Source organism: Maniola jurtina, chromosome Z (genome assembly GCF_905333055.1).
Source record: "Maniola jurtina chromosome Z, ilManJurt1.1, whole genome shotgun sequence".
Classification (NCBI taxonomy): Eukaryota; Metazoa; Arthropoda; class Insecta; order Lepidoptera; family Nymphalidae; genus Maniola; species Maniola jurtina.
Window position 1 is genome coordinate 13,111,486 of NC_060058.1, and position 14,842 is coordinate 13,126,327.

At 36.7% G+C, this 14,842-nt stretch overlaps 1 protein-coding gene across 2 annotated transcripts; it reads left to right on the forward strand.

Annotated features, from left to right (window-relative positions):
• The first annotated feature begins 178 nt into the window (after positions 1-178).
• LOC123880554 (sodium channel protein Nach-like) lies at positions 179-13,633 on the forward strand. Of its 2 annotated transcripts, none has more exons than XM_045928731.1 (12): positions 179-346; positions 1,064-1,160; positions 1,426-1,535; positions 2,016-2,184; positions 2,547-2,698; positions 3,131-3,260; positions 3,703-3,867; positions 8,346-8,457; positions 9,452-9,505; positions 10,666-10,828; positions 12,158-12,264; positions 13,311-13,633. In XM_045928731.1, exons 1-12 carry the CDS (start codon positions 192-194, stop codon positions 13,595-13,597), a joined length of 1,701 nt encoding a protein of 566 aa, XP_045784687.1. In that variant the 5' UTR covers positions 179-191; the 3' UTR covers positions 13,598-13,633. The 2 variants fall into 2 exon arrangements, with proteins under 2 accessions (XP_045784687.1, XP_045784688.1); XM_045928732.1 differs by having other exon boundaries at positions 3,131-3,197.
• The last annotated feature ends 1,209 nt before the right edge of the window (positions 13,634-14,842 follow it).

The window sequence follows — 14,842 nt, forward strand, 5'->3', positions numbered from 1 at the left end:
TACAGACAGACACTCCAATTTTATTTATTAGTATATAGATATAGATAGATGTAGGTACTTTACTTTTAAACCGTAAATTATTGTAAGTACGAAATATTGTTTTCAACACATAGGTATAGCTGGCAGCTCTAGATGATGTTGGCTTGAATTAGATCCCTCGTTATAATTCCAGGTAACAAGGAGAACTCAAAATGAAGTATAATCTAAAAAAAAGTAAGCCGGTTGATCAGGCGCCGCGGTTGACGCGTAGTGGCTTCTGCGCGCTGAAGTTCAAAGAGTTTTGCAAAAGGACTGATCTTCATGGGTTTAAGTATATCACTATGGAGGGGCTGAGTGTGGCTGAAAGGTTTGTATGCGAAATTATGCTAAACTTGTGGTACTAAAACCTCGGGTCCAATGACTAGGTGTCTACTACTGCACCCGAAATTCTACGTACATTCTACCTGATTTTTATGGTATAACAAAAAAAATAATAAAAATTGGTCAAGTACAAGGACTTATACACGAAGGCTTCCGCACCATCCGCACAAGAAATAACACTTTTTTTTTTTTTAAATCTTCATAGCGGTCATTTTCTTATTTGTTATAGCGGCAATAAAAATACCTACCCACACATTCTGTTAAAATTTCAACTCTTTACCTATTAACGGTTCACGAGATATAGCTTGCTAATAGACAGACGTACGGACAAATGGACAGCGGAGGCTTACTAATAAGGAACCATAAAAAATAAGATGATAAATTTCAAACTAGCCGCCATACAAATTAATAAATATTAAAAAGTACATAGTGGGTCTTTTACGAGTACGGAACACTTCGCGTGTGAGCCCCACTTGCACTTGACCGGTTTTTATAATGTTCCATGCAGAAAAGGATAACAACACTTACAGGACATAGGTACACTATAGTTAGACAAATTCTACCGTTTAGATACAATTTACAAGCTACTTGTAGCCCTTGAACTGCAATCTCACGTGGTGGGCGGTGTTGCAGTCGATGGAAGCAGATTATTTTGGACGGGGTATATGGCAGTTTTCGTTGTAATGTTGTGTTATTTCGCCAGGAGTGTGTGGGCAGTTACCGTTGTGATCAGCATCATTTGCGCCATTTTCCTCGTGGTAACTGCGTACAGGTGGTACGCCAGGAATCCTATAGTGACGGTGAGTATAATACATATAAGTACTTAATGAATGTAGTTAGGTACTCATTTACTAAAGATATCTAAACACCGAAGTCGCTGCCGGCTGCAGTAGGTATTTATCTACCTTATTACCCTCTACATGAGTCCACACCCACTTCTCTTTACAATGAAATCCAAAGCACAGTTTGAAAATAAAAATATTATGGGAAGTGAAATGTTTTTCCATTAATATTCTTTTGACCGTCATAGTTAATAAATATTTATAATAATAATAATATTTACAGGTGGTAGAGACGACACAAGGCGTCATTTGGGATATTCCTTTTCCAGCAGTTACAATATGTGATCTGAACATTGTATCCCGGAAAGCTGCTCGAAAATTCTCCCTAGAATTGTTAGTATTAGCTACATTCAATACTTACCCAAGATTTGAGTGCTTACTGATTACCTTACTAATGTAAATTAAAAATTTATAACACCCCCGACAAGTGAAGGTTACAGTAATAACTAGAAAAGAGTGATAACTTTCAAACGGCTGAGCCGATTTTCTTGGATTATAGCTAAGAACACTCTCGATCAAGCCACCTTTCAAACAAAAAAAAACTAAATTAAAATCGGTTCATTAGTTTAGGAGCTACGATGCCACAGACAGAACACAGATACACAGATGCACACGTTAAACTTATAACACCCCACTTTTTGGGTCGGAGGTTAAAAATAGAGGAGGAAAGCACCGCACCGACCTGTCGGTAGGTACTGGAAACCTGCTTCTTTATGCAAGCTCTCTTAACGTGGCATGTGGCAATCTCACTCATGCAATCTCAATCACTCTCATCTCTCTCCTCTAATTTTAATTTCATATACTTTTTATTAGGCCATCCTTGCCTGAAAATGTAACGGCGGATTTCGTGTTCAACACCCTTAAACTAGTACCGTTCTTGCATTCTTTAAACAAAGCCCAACCCGAGCAGAAGAAGCACCTCCAGGTACTTCAAAAAGTTTTGGACCAAAATAAAATAAGTATGGAGGATTTATTCAAAAAAGTGAGTATTATACAGTAACGATTTGAATCATGTCATACATATTAAGTCATTTAAAGATTAGGTATTTCTTTGTCTTATTAATTCATACCAATATTATAAAGTGCGTCTGTCTGTCTGCTAGCTTTTCACGGCTCCGCTTAACAGATTTTGATGGATATAGAGATAGCTGGCGCGGAACTTGCTCCCACGGAATTTATAAAAACCTAAATCCACGCGGACGAAGTCGCGGGCATTAAATATTATCATTGATAAAAGTGTCTGTTATAACATTAAGTTAATCAGAAGTTAGCTTAGAGTTAATAGAACAATGGGAATTACCCGATTTAAATCAATTAAATAAACTGGAAACTTTTCAATTTTAGCTGTCCCCAGCCCTTTCGTGCAGCAACCTGATGGAACGCTGTATGTGGAAGAACACGATATACCGCTGCGACCAAATCTTCAGGCGCATATTCATGGCGATCAACCTGTGTTGCACATTTAATTATTATGCGATTGACGACGTCGAAAATGAGTTACGTATATTTTTTAAGCGGTTACTTATAGCTTAGTGACAGGTGATAGCATAGGTAGCAGACCTAACTCCTTAACGGATATCACGCATCGTACGTTTTGATAACATTCTCCTGTTTAAAAAATACCCATCATCATCATCAATTGATTGCGTCATAAGCGGATTGGCAGACTTCACACACCTTTTAGGACTCTATGTAGAACTTTCAGGCATACAGGTTTTCCTACGATGTTTTCAAAAAATTAAAGGTGCGTGCCCCCGGCCATGACTCCCGTCTAGGAGGCCGAACCTCTTAACCACTAGGCTATCACTGCTTGTCATTCTGGTATAACTGGGTCCAATTTTCGGTATAATTGGTAAACTCTTCCCATTTTTAATGTACATAGTTTGTTTAGGTCTTCTTAGTTGTCAAATGTCCAGTATTTTTTGCAGATTAACAGTATTTCGCTTTCCGACGCCAAGACGCGTAGCTTCATGCGGCTATCAAACGGCTTTGACGGTAATCGCCAAAACGGATCCTACGGATTACTACAGTACTAGCTTCGCTTCGCTCGGGTCACTCGTGAGTTCTAAATAGGAGCAGAGCTTTTATTTACTATGCAACTTTATGTATCCATCTATCAATCAGTTTTCATACCCACTCAGTTCTCGCCTACTTTTCTTAGTACGCGGTCTCCACTCAAGTACGCGTTTGACCAAGAACCCAGTTACCATAAGTCTGCAAAAGCATGACCCGTTCACTGCTGCTTTAACTTAATTCTGTTCTATGAACTTAATTCAAATTAACTGCAGTAGGTATCTTGATCTGCAAAAACCAGGTATCTATGGGTAATTCTAATCTAATTATTACATCAGGTCTACATTCCAGTTAAAATTCCATAGACACCTATGCGATTTGCTTCCTCGTTCCTAATTCAAACTAATAGTGAATAGGCACCATAGACACAGGATTTATTGCAGCTAAGTGCTAGTCTGTAAATTTAAAAATTTTTTACTTGCGATAGGTGATCGTCGACAACGCATACAACGTCCCGGATCCGGATTCGCCGATGCGCATGGTCGATCCGTCAGCCGAATTGGTCATCGCCGTGTCAGCGGAGCGGACGTACGCTACGGCCGGCATCAAATCCTTTTCCGTCCACGAACGACAGTGCTACTATACCGACGAAGTACTTTTTTTGTTTAAAAGGATATTAGCCATGATCAAGGGCCAATTTTTTAAAATATTCCAACACTAGAGGATACCCGCGACTTCGTCCGCGTGGATTTAGATTTTTATAGATCCCGTGGGAACTATTTGATTGTCCAGGATAAAAAGTTGCCTATTTCGATTACGGGGACGCAAGCTACTTCGGTACCAAATTTCATACAAATCGGTTAAGTGGATGGGTCTTTAGGAATCCCGCGGGAACTCTTTGATTTTCCGGGATCAAAGTAGCCTATGTCCGTCCCCGGGACATAAGTTAACCCTATACCAAATTTCTGTTGGGCCGTGAAAAGGTAGCAGACCAACAGACAGACAGACACACTTTCGCATTTATAATATTAGTATGGATAAGTTGAGGCAGGCTAGCCTAGTGGTTAAGACGTCCACCTCCTATTCAGGAGGTCGGGGGCTCGATCCGGGCACACACCTCTAACTTTTTGAAGCTATGCGCGTTTAAAGAATTAAATATCACTTGCTTCAATAATGAAGGAAAACATCGTGAACTAACCTGCATGTCTGAGAGTCCTCCATAATGTTCTCAAACGAGTGCATATGAATTCTGTCAATCTGCCCTTGGCCAGCTTGGTGGACTACGGCCAAACCTTTTGCGTTCTGAGAGGAGACCCGTGCTCAGTAGTGAGCCAGCGATTGGTTGTTGGTGATGATGAATATAACTCAGCCCTCGATTGCAATCTCAAAACTACTATTTTCTTAAAGGTAACTAAAGAATCTTTATTTTATCTTTGCGAATTGAAATTCATCAAACAAGGTGATCGGACAGATCTAAGATGTAAGATAGCAATGACGTAAATTGTTCTGATGTTCTTATTATACCTAACTTGATTATTATCGGCTTTTCGTAGATATAAGTAAATAGTTCTTAAAGACCTTGTTGCTATTAGCAATACACTAATGAATACCCGCAGCTTCTCTTCCATGAATTTTGAAATTTTGAAAAATCTATTCTGTCTGTCATCATCATCAACTACCGATAAACATTGGATATATAGGTCTCTTGTAAGGACTTTCATACGCCACGGAATACAGCCATAGCAGCCAGTTGTATAGACTATAGATTATCGTCAGAAAATATTATATTGTCACCGTGTGTGTAATTGTTGTGCTTAAATACTACGTACCTATGGGTTTATGTATTTAGGAATTAAGACTTTCTCGTCCTATCTTTAATTTTTAAGTAAATTATAACAAAGTGTCTGTAATTTCTAATAATAATTAGTGATACCTAGAGAAGAGAAGATATATGATGAAGATAGATATGCCTATATAGAATGAAAATTATTTTCTCAATATACCTAAGAGACGTTCATTGTCACTAATTAAATAAATTATATAAAGAAAATGAACGAAATAAAGAAAAAGTGTTCCGATATGATTCGCAGTATTTTCTTATTATTGAAGCTTATTAGGTAGGTATACCTTATAGATAATATTGAAACACCTGGTACGATTATTAAAATTAATTATCTGATAAATATTATAATTAACAAAGCAAAAACTTAAAAAAACGTTGATAAACCTATTCAAACTACTTTTCTAGGTACCTACTTACCTACATTTACCAGGGCATCGGGTAATATTTATTAGGAGTAACGTTAACCAATTTATCAAAACTCTCCCGTTTTTTCAAAGAATGGTTAAAAAATAAAGTAAACATCATGGAATCTCAAATTTTGGATAAAAGTAGATGTTACGTTGCAGAAGTCTATGGTACAGAATGAATTAAAATAACCTTTTTTTTCTTACTTCGGTAACCAAGCAAAAATCTGATAGGTAGGTACTTATTATATTATTATATAAATAAAAATACATATTAAGTATGAAGTAACGTTTACAATATTTGGTATGGTCAATGGTCATTGATCTACAATTTTAAGGCGCATATCTAATACTCGTAATATGTGAATTATGCAACATAAAGTCCAAGGACTTTGCTTGTGCCTATTGTAAATTGTAGATAAATACAACTCCCTATCTTGCGTAAATTCGACCAATGACACGCATATTTTGCAAAGATTTGAATTCAATAATCGCTAATCTAATCAAACCGGTAGGTACTATCATAAGATTAGGTAAAGATTTCCCCCGATTTCTCCACAACTTCTTATTACGGTGCCTCTTTGGCTCACTTGTTTATTTATTTAAAACCATAGTTTAAAGACTGATATGTCCCAGAGTTGGGAAAAACATTTTCAGTCTTCGATTTATCTCAGTCTTTTGATTCGGGTCACTTAATGAATAAGCGAAGAATGCATTTTTAAAGTCAAATACCTAGTGTAACTCATTAAATCTGTGTCTATAAAAGGAAAAGCTGAGTGATTGACTGATGTATTAACACATAGCTCAAACTGCCATAGGGATTAGGCTGAAATTTGGCATGGAGATAGCTATTATAACGTAAACATCTGCGAAGAAAGGATATTTTTAATTCAACTCCTAAGGGCTGAAATAGGGGTTAGAAGTTTGTGTAGTCCATGCGGATGAAGTTGCTGGAAAAAGCTAGTTAATACATATGTATAAGTCCGAATTCGACTATCCTGCCATATACCAGTAGTTTCGGTTGCTATTTTCCATTTCTATTATCGGGCTCGTGCCATTGTGTTTTTGCAATGTAGGTATTTATTAAAACAAAGCAAACTTCCAATTCGAATGTCAAATATGTAGCAGCGTATAAATCACACTAATATCACACTAATATTATAAAGGAGAAAGTTTGTATGTGTGTGTGTGTGTGTGTATGTTTGTTACTCCTTCACGCAAAAACTACTGGAAGGATTGGGCTGAAATTTAGAATGGAGATAGATTATACCCTGGATTAGCACATAGGCTACTTTTTATCCCGGAAAATAAAAGAGTTCCCACGGGATTTTTAAAAAACTACATCCACGCGAACGAAGTCGCGGGCATCAGCTAGTAAATAATAATAAAGGCTGCTCACATATTATTTACAGTATATTATATTACATGGGCCGCATTTACATTTCTGCCGTATTTATATTTGGAAAACGAGGGCTGGAGAGCTTGGTGCCCGACCGAGGTGTTTCGGTCTTGATATCTCTGATATGCCGTTACAGAGTTCCAATCCCTCACACATCTATCTCAGTCATCCAAAAATCACAAGTGTTTGTAAAATTTCAACTCAATCGGACATGTGGAAGTAGCCGAAAAATCAGTTTGGTACCAACTATATGGATACCTAATATTTCGGAAACTAATCAAACTCGATACAATTATCTAGAATCTAGAGCTTATTTTTTTCTGATTAAATACATTATTTTGTCCGTCATATCCGACATATTGTATTTTCTCTATAATCGAACTTAGAACATAAAGACGATGGTAACGGAAAAGTAGTTTGGTAGCTACGAGGGAGCAGATAAACCGATAAACAAACAAACCCATTTCAATAACTGCCAAACTTAATAGGTAAGCAATAGGTAATGACCTCCCTGGCGCTGTGGTCTTATTTGGAAAAAAAATTGGGATTTTATAATTTTTTTGGTGGGAGGTGGTCTGGTGGAAAGCCGTGCCGCAAAGCAATTTAGCGTTCCGGTACGATGCCGTGTAGAAACCAAAGAGTTTGGGTATGGGTTTGGGTTTGATAAAAATAGCCATGATACCCCTTTCATGTTAGCTCGCTTCCACCTTAGACTGCATCATCCTTGACACGAGATGAGATTGAGTTATTCCAACTTGTATCTGAATAAAAAAAAAAAGTTTGAAGAATTTAGATTAGGTGTTTGGTACTCGTGCGTCATTCAATCTTTCTATCATGATGTATCTTGGTAATGGGCATTGACGCAAAATGTGCGAAGATACCACGTTATCTAGACACGGTAGTCGTAATATCTTGAGAAATAATCAAATTATCTAGTTTTTATGCCAATAATGTGATTAAATGTATAGAACGGGTACATACAACGATTAATTTTATGATTTTTAACCCCCGACCCAAAAAGAGGCGTGTTATAAGTTTGACGTGTGTATCTGTGTGTCTGTGTATCTGTGTATCTGTCTGTGGCACCGTAGCGCTTAAACTAATGAACCGATTTTAATTTAGTTTTTTTTTATTTGAAAGGTGGCTTGATCGAGAGTGTTCTTAGCTATAATCCAAGAAAATCGGTTCAACCGTTCGAAAGTTATCAGCTCTTTTCTAGTTACTGTAACCTTCACTTGTCGGGGGTGTTATAAATTTTTAATTTACACTTGTATTTGGTGATATTTCGACCCAATTGCATGGGTCGTGGTGACAACGGAACTGCAATGATGATGCTGATGAAGTTCAAGCTGTCGTGGGCAGAAACAAACCACTTACCTTCTGTCTTGTTCTTTCAGCTGGAACTTCACGGGCTTTCCGTGATGTCCCAGCTTGGCTCCACTCATTTCACTTCACTTCAATAATGGTATATTGCTTAATTTCAGATAACCATACCCAATTTCAATCAATACTCGTTCCACAATTGCATGGTTGTGCGAAAGGCACAGATAGTGGAAAAAGTATGCAACTGCGTGCCATTTTTTTATCCAAATATAGGTAAATATTGAAGCTTATTTGGTCATTTGAGGTATAATCCTGTCCTGCGCTGAAAGTTATACCTAGGTAGTCATCGAAATATATACCTACTATACTAGCTCAAGCCCGCGACTTTGTACGCGAGGATTTAGGTTTTTTAATATCCCGTAAGAACTCTTTGATTTTTCGGGATGAAAAGTAGCCTATGTCAGTCTGCAGCTCTTAAAGATACCAATACAAAAAATGAAGTCGATCTGTTCCTCCGTTGCGATGTGATTGAAGGACAAACCCACAAACAAACCCTTTTATATTCATAATATGGGTAGTGATGGGTAGTGATTTATATTTCGATGTCTATACTATATATTTTAGTATTATTGTATACCTACATTATTATTATCTGGGACTGTAACACCGAACCGCTGCTTGCGAATTTTCACCGCACGATTTTCCTCGCAGAATTCTGATGAAACCGTACCCACCATGTCACAGGATTCTGCGGGAAAAATCCCACAATGAAATTTCGCACTTATAAAATACTAGATGATGCCCGCGACTCCGTCCGCGTGGATTTAGGTTTATTTTAAAATCCCGTGGGAACTATTTACTTTTCCGGGATAAAAAGTTGCCAAAGTTCATTTCCGGGACATAAGCTACCCCTGTACCCATATAAATCGGTTTAACGTATAGATTCTTAGGAGTCCCATAGGAACTCTTTGATTTTCCGGGATAAAAAGTAGCCTATGTCCGTCCCCGGGATTTAAGCTAACTCTGTACCAACTTTCATTAAAATCGGTTCAGCGGTTGAGCCGTGAAAACGTAGCAGACAGACAGATAGACAGACACACTTTCGCATTTATATTATTAGTATGGAAGTATGGATGTCGTACCTAAAATAAATAAATTTTGAATTTTGAAAGAAAGTAGAATCTTTATAGCAACCTCTACAAATTTTTTACTTTAAATAAGTAGGTAAATTACATATCTACTCTACTTTGTATTCATTGTATTTCAGGTCGTAATAGAATCTGTAACTTTCAAGACATCGACTGCCTGGAAATCGCGATGAGTATGTAATAGTTTTTTAAAAAAAAATCTACAACATATTGTTATAACGAAATGATGCACACGTCTTTGTCCCCTTATATTTAAGGATAACTCTTTGATTTCCTGGGATACAAAGTAGCCTATGGCACTCTTCAAAAGCTTATTTTAACGTCCTGTTAGAATTTCTCAGAAACGTTTGTTAGTGGAGAGATAGAGAGAACCTTTTTCAAAATATCATGTTTCTAGACCCTATGTTGCTTGATGTAGTTGTTTGATGATAACGTATCATGTAAGTAGTTTGAATTTTCGTTATCATCATCATTATCAACCTAATAGACGTCCATTGCTGGACAAAGTTCTCATGTTGTAGAGACTTCCGCACGCTCACGATATCTACGACTTGTTTGATGTCGTTTGTGAGGGGGAGTTTTCCAACATTGTGTTTTTTGGTACGAAATCACGAAATAAGAGATCAGTCTATCGGTTTTTTGAACTACGAGTATGTGCCCTGTCCATTGCCACTTCACCTTCGCAACCCGTTTAGCAACGTCTTCACTTTTGATTTTGATTCATTTCTGTAAGCTCCAAGCATAACTCGCTCCATCGCCTGCTGAGTGATTCTTAGCTTTCTTATAAGGCCCATAGGCTTATAAGAAGAATTACTACACGCTTGAGTTGTATGCTGAAATATTCCAGCCAGTCAGTGTCTTCTTAACCCCCGACCCAAAAAGAGGGGAGTTATAAGTTTGACGTGTGTATCTGTGTGTCTTTGTATCTGTGTATCTGTGTATCTGTCTGTGGCATCGTAGCGCCTAAACGAATGAACCGATTTTAATTTACTTTTTTTTGTTTGAAAGGTGGCTTGATCGAGAGTGTTCTTAGCTATAATCCAAAAAAATTGGTTCAGCCGTTTAAGAGTTATCAGCTCTTTTCTATTTTTCTTGTAGAAAAGAAGGTTAGATATCCGTTAGGTTCATAATATTATGTCAATTGACAAATTATTTATTTGAAAATGATGTTTTGGAAAACTCAGATACTTTGGATCGTAGGCGCGGAATAGTCCAAGAAAAAAAAAAAATTGAAAGTTATCAGCTCCTTTCTAGTTTGTAACCTTCACTTGTCGGGGGTTTATAAATTTTTAATTTACACTTGTTATATATTAAATTGGTAGTTTAATTTCAGATATGACCAGTTTTAATGAATCCGATGTTGGTGAAGATCAGTATGACGGGGAACCAAACAAATTGATGGAATGCTTGCCAGAATGTGAATATTTTGCTTACCCGTTACAAGTAGCTATGGGGACAGTATCCGATCGCGTGCCTCTCACCGGAATAGATTTTTAGTAAGTAATTTTCGTTGATATTTTCATTGGTACCACTGAAGAGTAGTGTATGGATATAATTCATGAAGAAAGAGGAGTACCTAATGTATGGATAGAAATCATAAAGAAGACCCAAAGAACGTCTTCTTTACGAATTTCCCTTCTGCGGAATACCTAACTATAATAATTAACTAGCGATTCGCCCCAGCTTCGCACGGCTAGCTTATTACGATTTTCGTAGGGATCTTTAATTTTTAGAAAGTGAAATATAGTCTTTGTTACTCAGGTAGATGGTTTTTCAAAATCGGTTTAATAGTACCAGGGATAAGGCACTTCCTACAAAAAATCTTAAAAACTTTACCTCTTTATAATATTATTATTGTCTTGCTATACTCGAACACAAACTGGGTATCCATATACTATAAATATTTTTTTTTTGTACACTAAAGTAATTGTTACATGTAATGAAATTAAGTAGACGAAGATAAATCTTATCTCTCTAATACAAAGTTATTCTTGCTTCCCTCGAAAGTAAGGTGAATTCATAAAGTGGTATAATAATAAGGTACAAAAAACAATATTCTGTAATATATACATACTTACTTAATTTGAAAAAATAATAACTAAGTATTGATACATACTACATAAATATTTACTATTATACTATAGTACAATATATAGAGAAAGGGAATAACATGAACAAAAAGCTCGTTGAAGGCATAATATTATGGAAAAATCAGCCAAGTGCAAGTTAGACTCTCACACGTAGCTCTCTCATAGGATTCCGAGTCATCGTACAAAAAATAACATTTTTTTTTTAAATTTTCTCAGTGACCATCCGATTTTTTTTACTTATCTGCGTTACAGCAGGAGTAGGAATACAATTCTGTGAAAATTTGAACTCTAACCTATTACGGTTCACGAGATACCTACCTACCTGCTGCTGTTAAACAGACGGACGGACAGACGGACAGCGGAGGCTTAATAGGATTCCGTTATACCCTTGACTCCGAGTACGGAAACTAAAAAAAGAATTAATAAAAAAGGTTTGGTTAATCTGTAGGTACAATGATGCGACACCAACAGGGGTACCCCATCGGCTAAAGTTCTTGCAACTGTTTACTAACACAGATAATCGAATTCGTGCTCAACCGCTAAAATTGGCCATTTATATTATTGTTCCAAATTTTGTTGGAAAACTAAATATAATAACATAAACATTATCTAACTACGAGTACAATTACCATATAAAAGGTTCGGGGTCTTTTGGTAATGTAGAAGGCATATTTACTCAGTTTCAATGTATGCCTACTTTCTACTAATCTTTGACGACCTCGCCATTTCTTTCAGCAAAGACGTTGACCTGAAGAACCGTTCAGTGGTGAACATTTTCTTCAATGATCTGGTGGCGACCAGGTATCGCCGTGACGCTTATCTCAACTGGCAGAATGTATTAGGTGAATTGTATTTTTACTTAGCCCGCGTAAATTCAGTCTTTACTTTTTGATTTTCCGGGATAAAAAGTAGCCTGTGTCCGTCCTCGGGATGTAAGCTAACTCTGTACCGAATTTCGTCAAAATCGCTTAAACAGATTTTCCGTGAAAATCTAGCAAACAGACAGTAAGAAAGATAGATTTTCGCATTCATAATATTAGTATGTATTATGGCCGATTTAGGTATGTACAGTAAATAAGTTCCAAATGATTAAGTAGGTTTAATAAACTATACCAACTTATTAGTAAACTCTCTGGTATGCCTCTTTGATTAAAAATATGTTCACAAAATAATGAAATAAATCGATTATTAACTTGGTTTTTATCTATGAGGGTTTTCTATAGAGGGCTACTTTTTATCCAGCAAAATTAAAGATGATCTGACGATGATGAAATGATCTGATGATGATGAAATGCGTGCAATTTAACAAGTACTCCAATCTGAAGTTGCAATATCGATTAACTAGAGACCCACCCCGTCTTCGCACGGCTAGCTTATTACAATTTTCGTGGGGATCTCTTAACTGTTTCGAAAATAAAATAAAGCCTTTGTTACCCAGGAATAATGTAACTTTCTACTGGTAAAAGAATTTTCGAAATTAATTCAGAAGTTCCAGATATTACCCTCTAGAAACAAACTTGCAAACTTTAGGTACCTCTTATAGTTACTAGAGGTCGGTTGGTACACCTTGTGTAGGTATAGGTAATCTCGGAATATGGGTTTATGTTTATAATTTACCACTCTACTAGGTACTGTACCAATTAAAAAAACACAGAGATAACGAATATAAACAGGATATGCCTCGTCATATGTTGCATGCATTTTTTGTAGCAAAATATTTATAAATCAGCTTTTGTCATTATGTTAGGTGAGAGAATAACTGGAATCAGTTATACTAAAATGTACCATCCCACTAATTGTCAAAAAATTTGTTAGTGGATTCTCAATTACAAATTATTATTTGTTATGGGTTTGAGTTTGTACCTAAACTGAATTTGCATTGTTTCAGCTGCATTCGGAGGGCTGTTAAGTTTGATGTTGGGTTTCACAGTGGTCTCGGTGTTTGATTTCATTTTATTTTTCACCCTGCAAGTTCTTTATGATTCAGTTATAAGGTTCTTCAAAAGCGATGACTTGCACCGAACCAACACGAGTAAAGATTATTTTATAAATGTTGAAGAGTACAAAAAATATGGAAGGGTCAAACCGGCTAAGCTTACATCATCTAAGTATAAAAACTATAAAGATTTGAAAAGAAAACAAGCAGATATGTTATATGGAAGAAATAGGTACTAGTTAAACTCATTTAATTTTGCACTTTAATGCAGTTAGCTATGTATCACGTATAATAATAATATATTCTCGAAATGTAATATGATTAAAATGTATATGATGATGATAATAAATGTATCTGATTTACCTGCCTAGCTATTTTACTAAAATAATGATGAATAATAATTGTTGACAAAACTAAAAACATAAAGAATGAAAATTACGTACCTTAAGTTTCTGATGGGTCTCCTCTTAGTATGAATGGGGTTGACCAAGTATCACGTTAGCCAAGTGTGGATTGACAGACTTCACACACAGCATTCCGAACCAGTGGTAGATTATTTTGACGATTCAAAAGCACTTGTAAAAGTTTAATTGAATAAAAATAATTTGAATTTGAATTTGAATTTGAATTTGTGAAAACATTATGGAGCTCTCTCGGACATCTAGGTTTCCTCACGATGTTTTACTTCATCGATAAAGCAAGTCCTATTTAATTGCTTAAAACGCACATACCTTCGAAGAGCAGCTGTGTGCCCGGGACCGAACTCCTGACGCTGAGAATAGAAAGCCGGCGTCTAAACCACTAGGCTGTTAGCGCTCTCACGTTTGTCTATGGATAATAGTGCATGATGCCTGCATGAGAGTTCTCTATAATGTCCTGTGTGAAGTCTGCACTTGGTCAGCGTGGTGGACTCTAGCTTACACCCTTCTCATTCCGAAAGTACAGCTACGCTCATTAAGGGGCTGGTGTTGGATTGATGACGATGTGGTATAACCTGAAAATAGATCTTGGCTCTGGTTTTCAGCTTAGGTGATCTCCCATCACCTCAGTCTCATGGAGGAGATTTAGGTGAAAAGTTTTCAGCTGTGATTAATTGGTGCCACGGAATTCCACGAATTCTTCTACGTAACTGTAATCGTAGGTATATCTACTAACTCCAGTTCTTCTACAAATACTATTTATATCATTTATGTTCTCACCAATTTATTTATCAGCTTGCTTGTGAACACGGCCAGAAGAATGCTTACCGAAATCGAGCTATCGTATACGGTCCTCCGCCTATCACAATTCTCATTCTTAACAATCCAATGGGCTGGAGGTCGTCTCCACTCCAGACACGTTCGAGCGCACTACAGGAAAATTCATTGATATCTCTGTAAATAACTATGGTCAAAGATAACAAGAGGGGCAACTTTCCTCTTATCTAAATTCGCTGTTATTACAGACTTGTATATACCTATTGTCGCTACAATTGTCTACTGAAA

Bases quoted from the DNA above. Each gene is read 5' to 3' on its own strand.
- LOC123880554 (XM_045928731.1), top strand. From the start codon at position 192: ATGAAGTATAATCTAAAAAAAAGTAAGCCGGTTGATCAGGCGCCGCGG. The intron at 1,536-2,015 runs GTTAGTATTAGC...ACTTTTTATTAG, and splicing joins CGAAAATTCTCCCTAGAATT to GCCATCCTTGCCTGAAAATG. The intron at 9,506-10,665 runs GTATGTAATAGT...GTTTAATTTCAG, and splicing joins CTGCCTGGAAATCGCGATGA to ATATGACCAGTTTTAATGAA.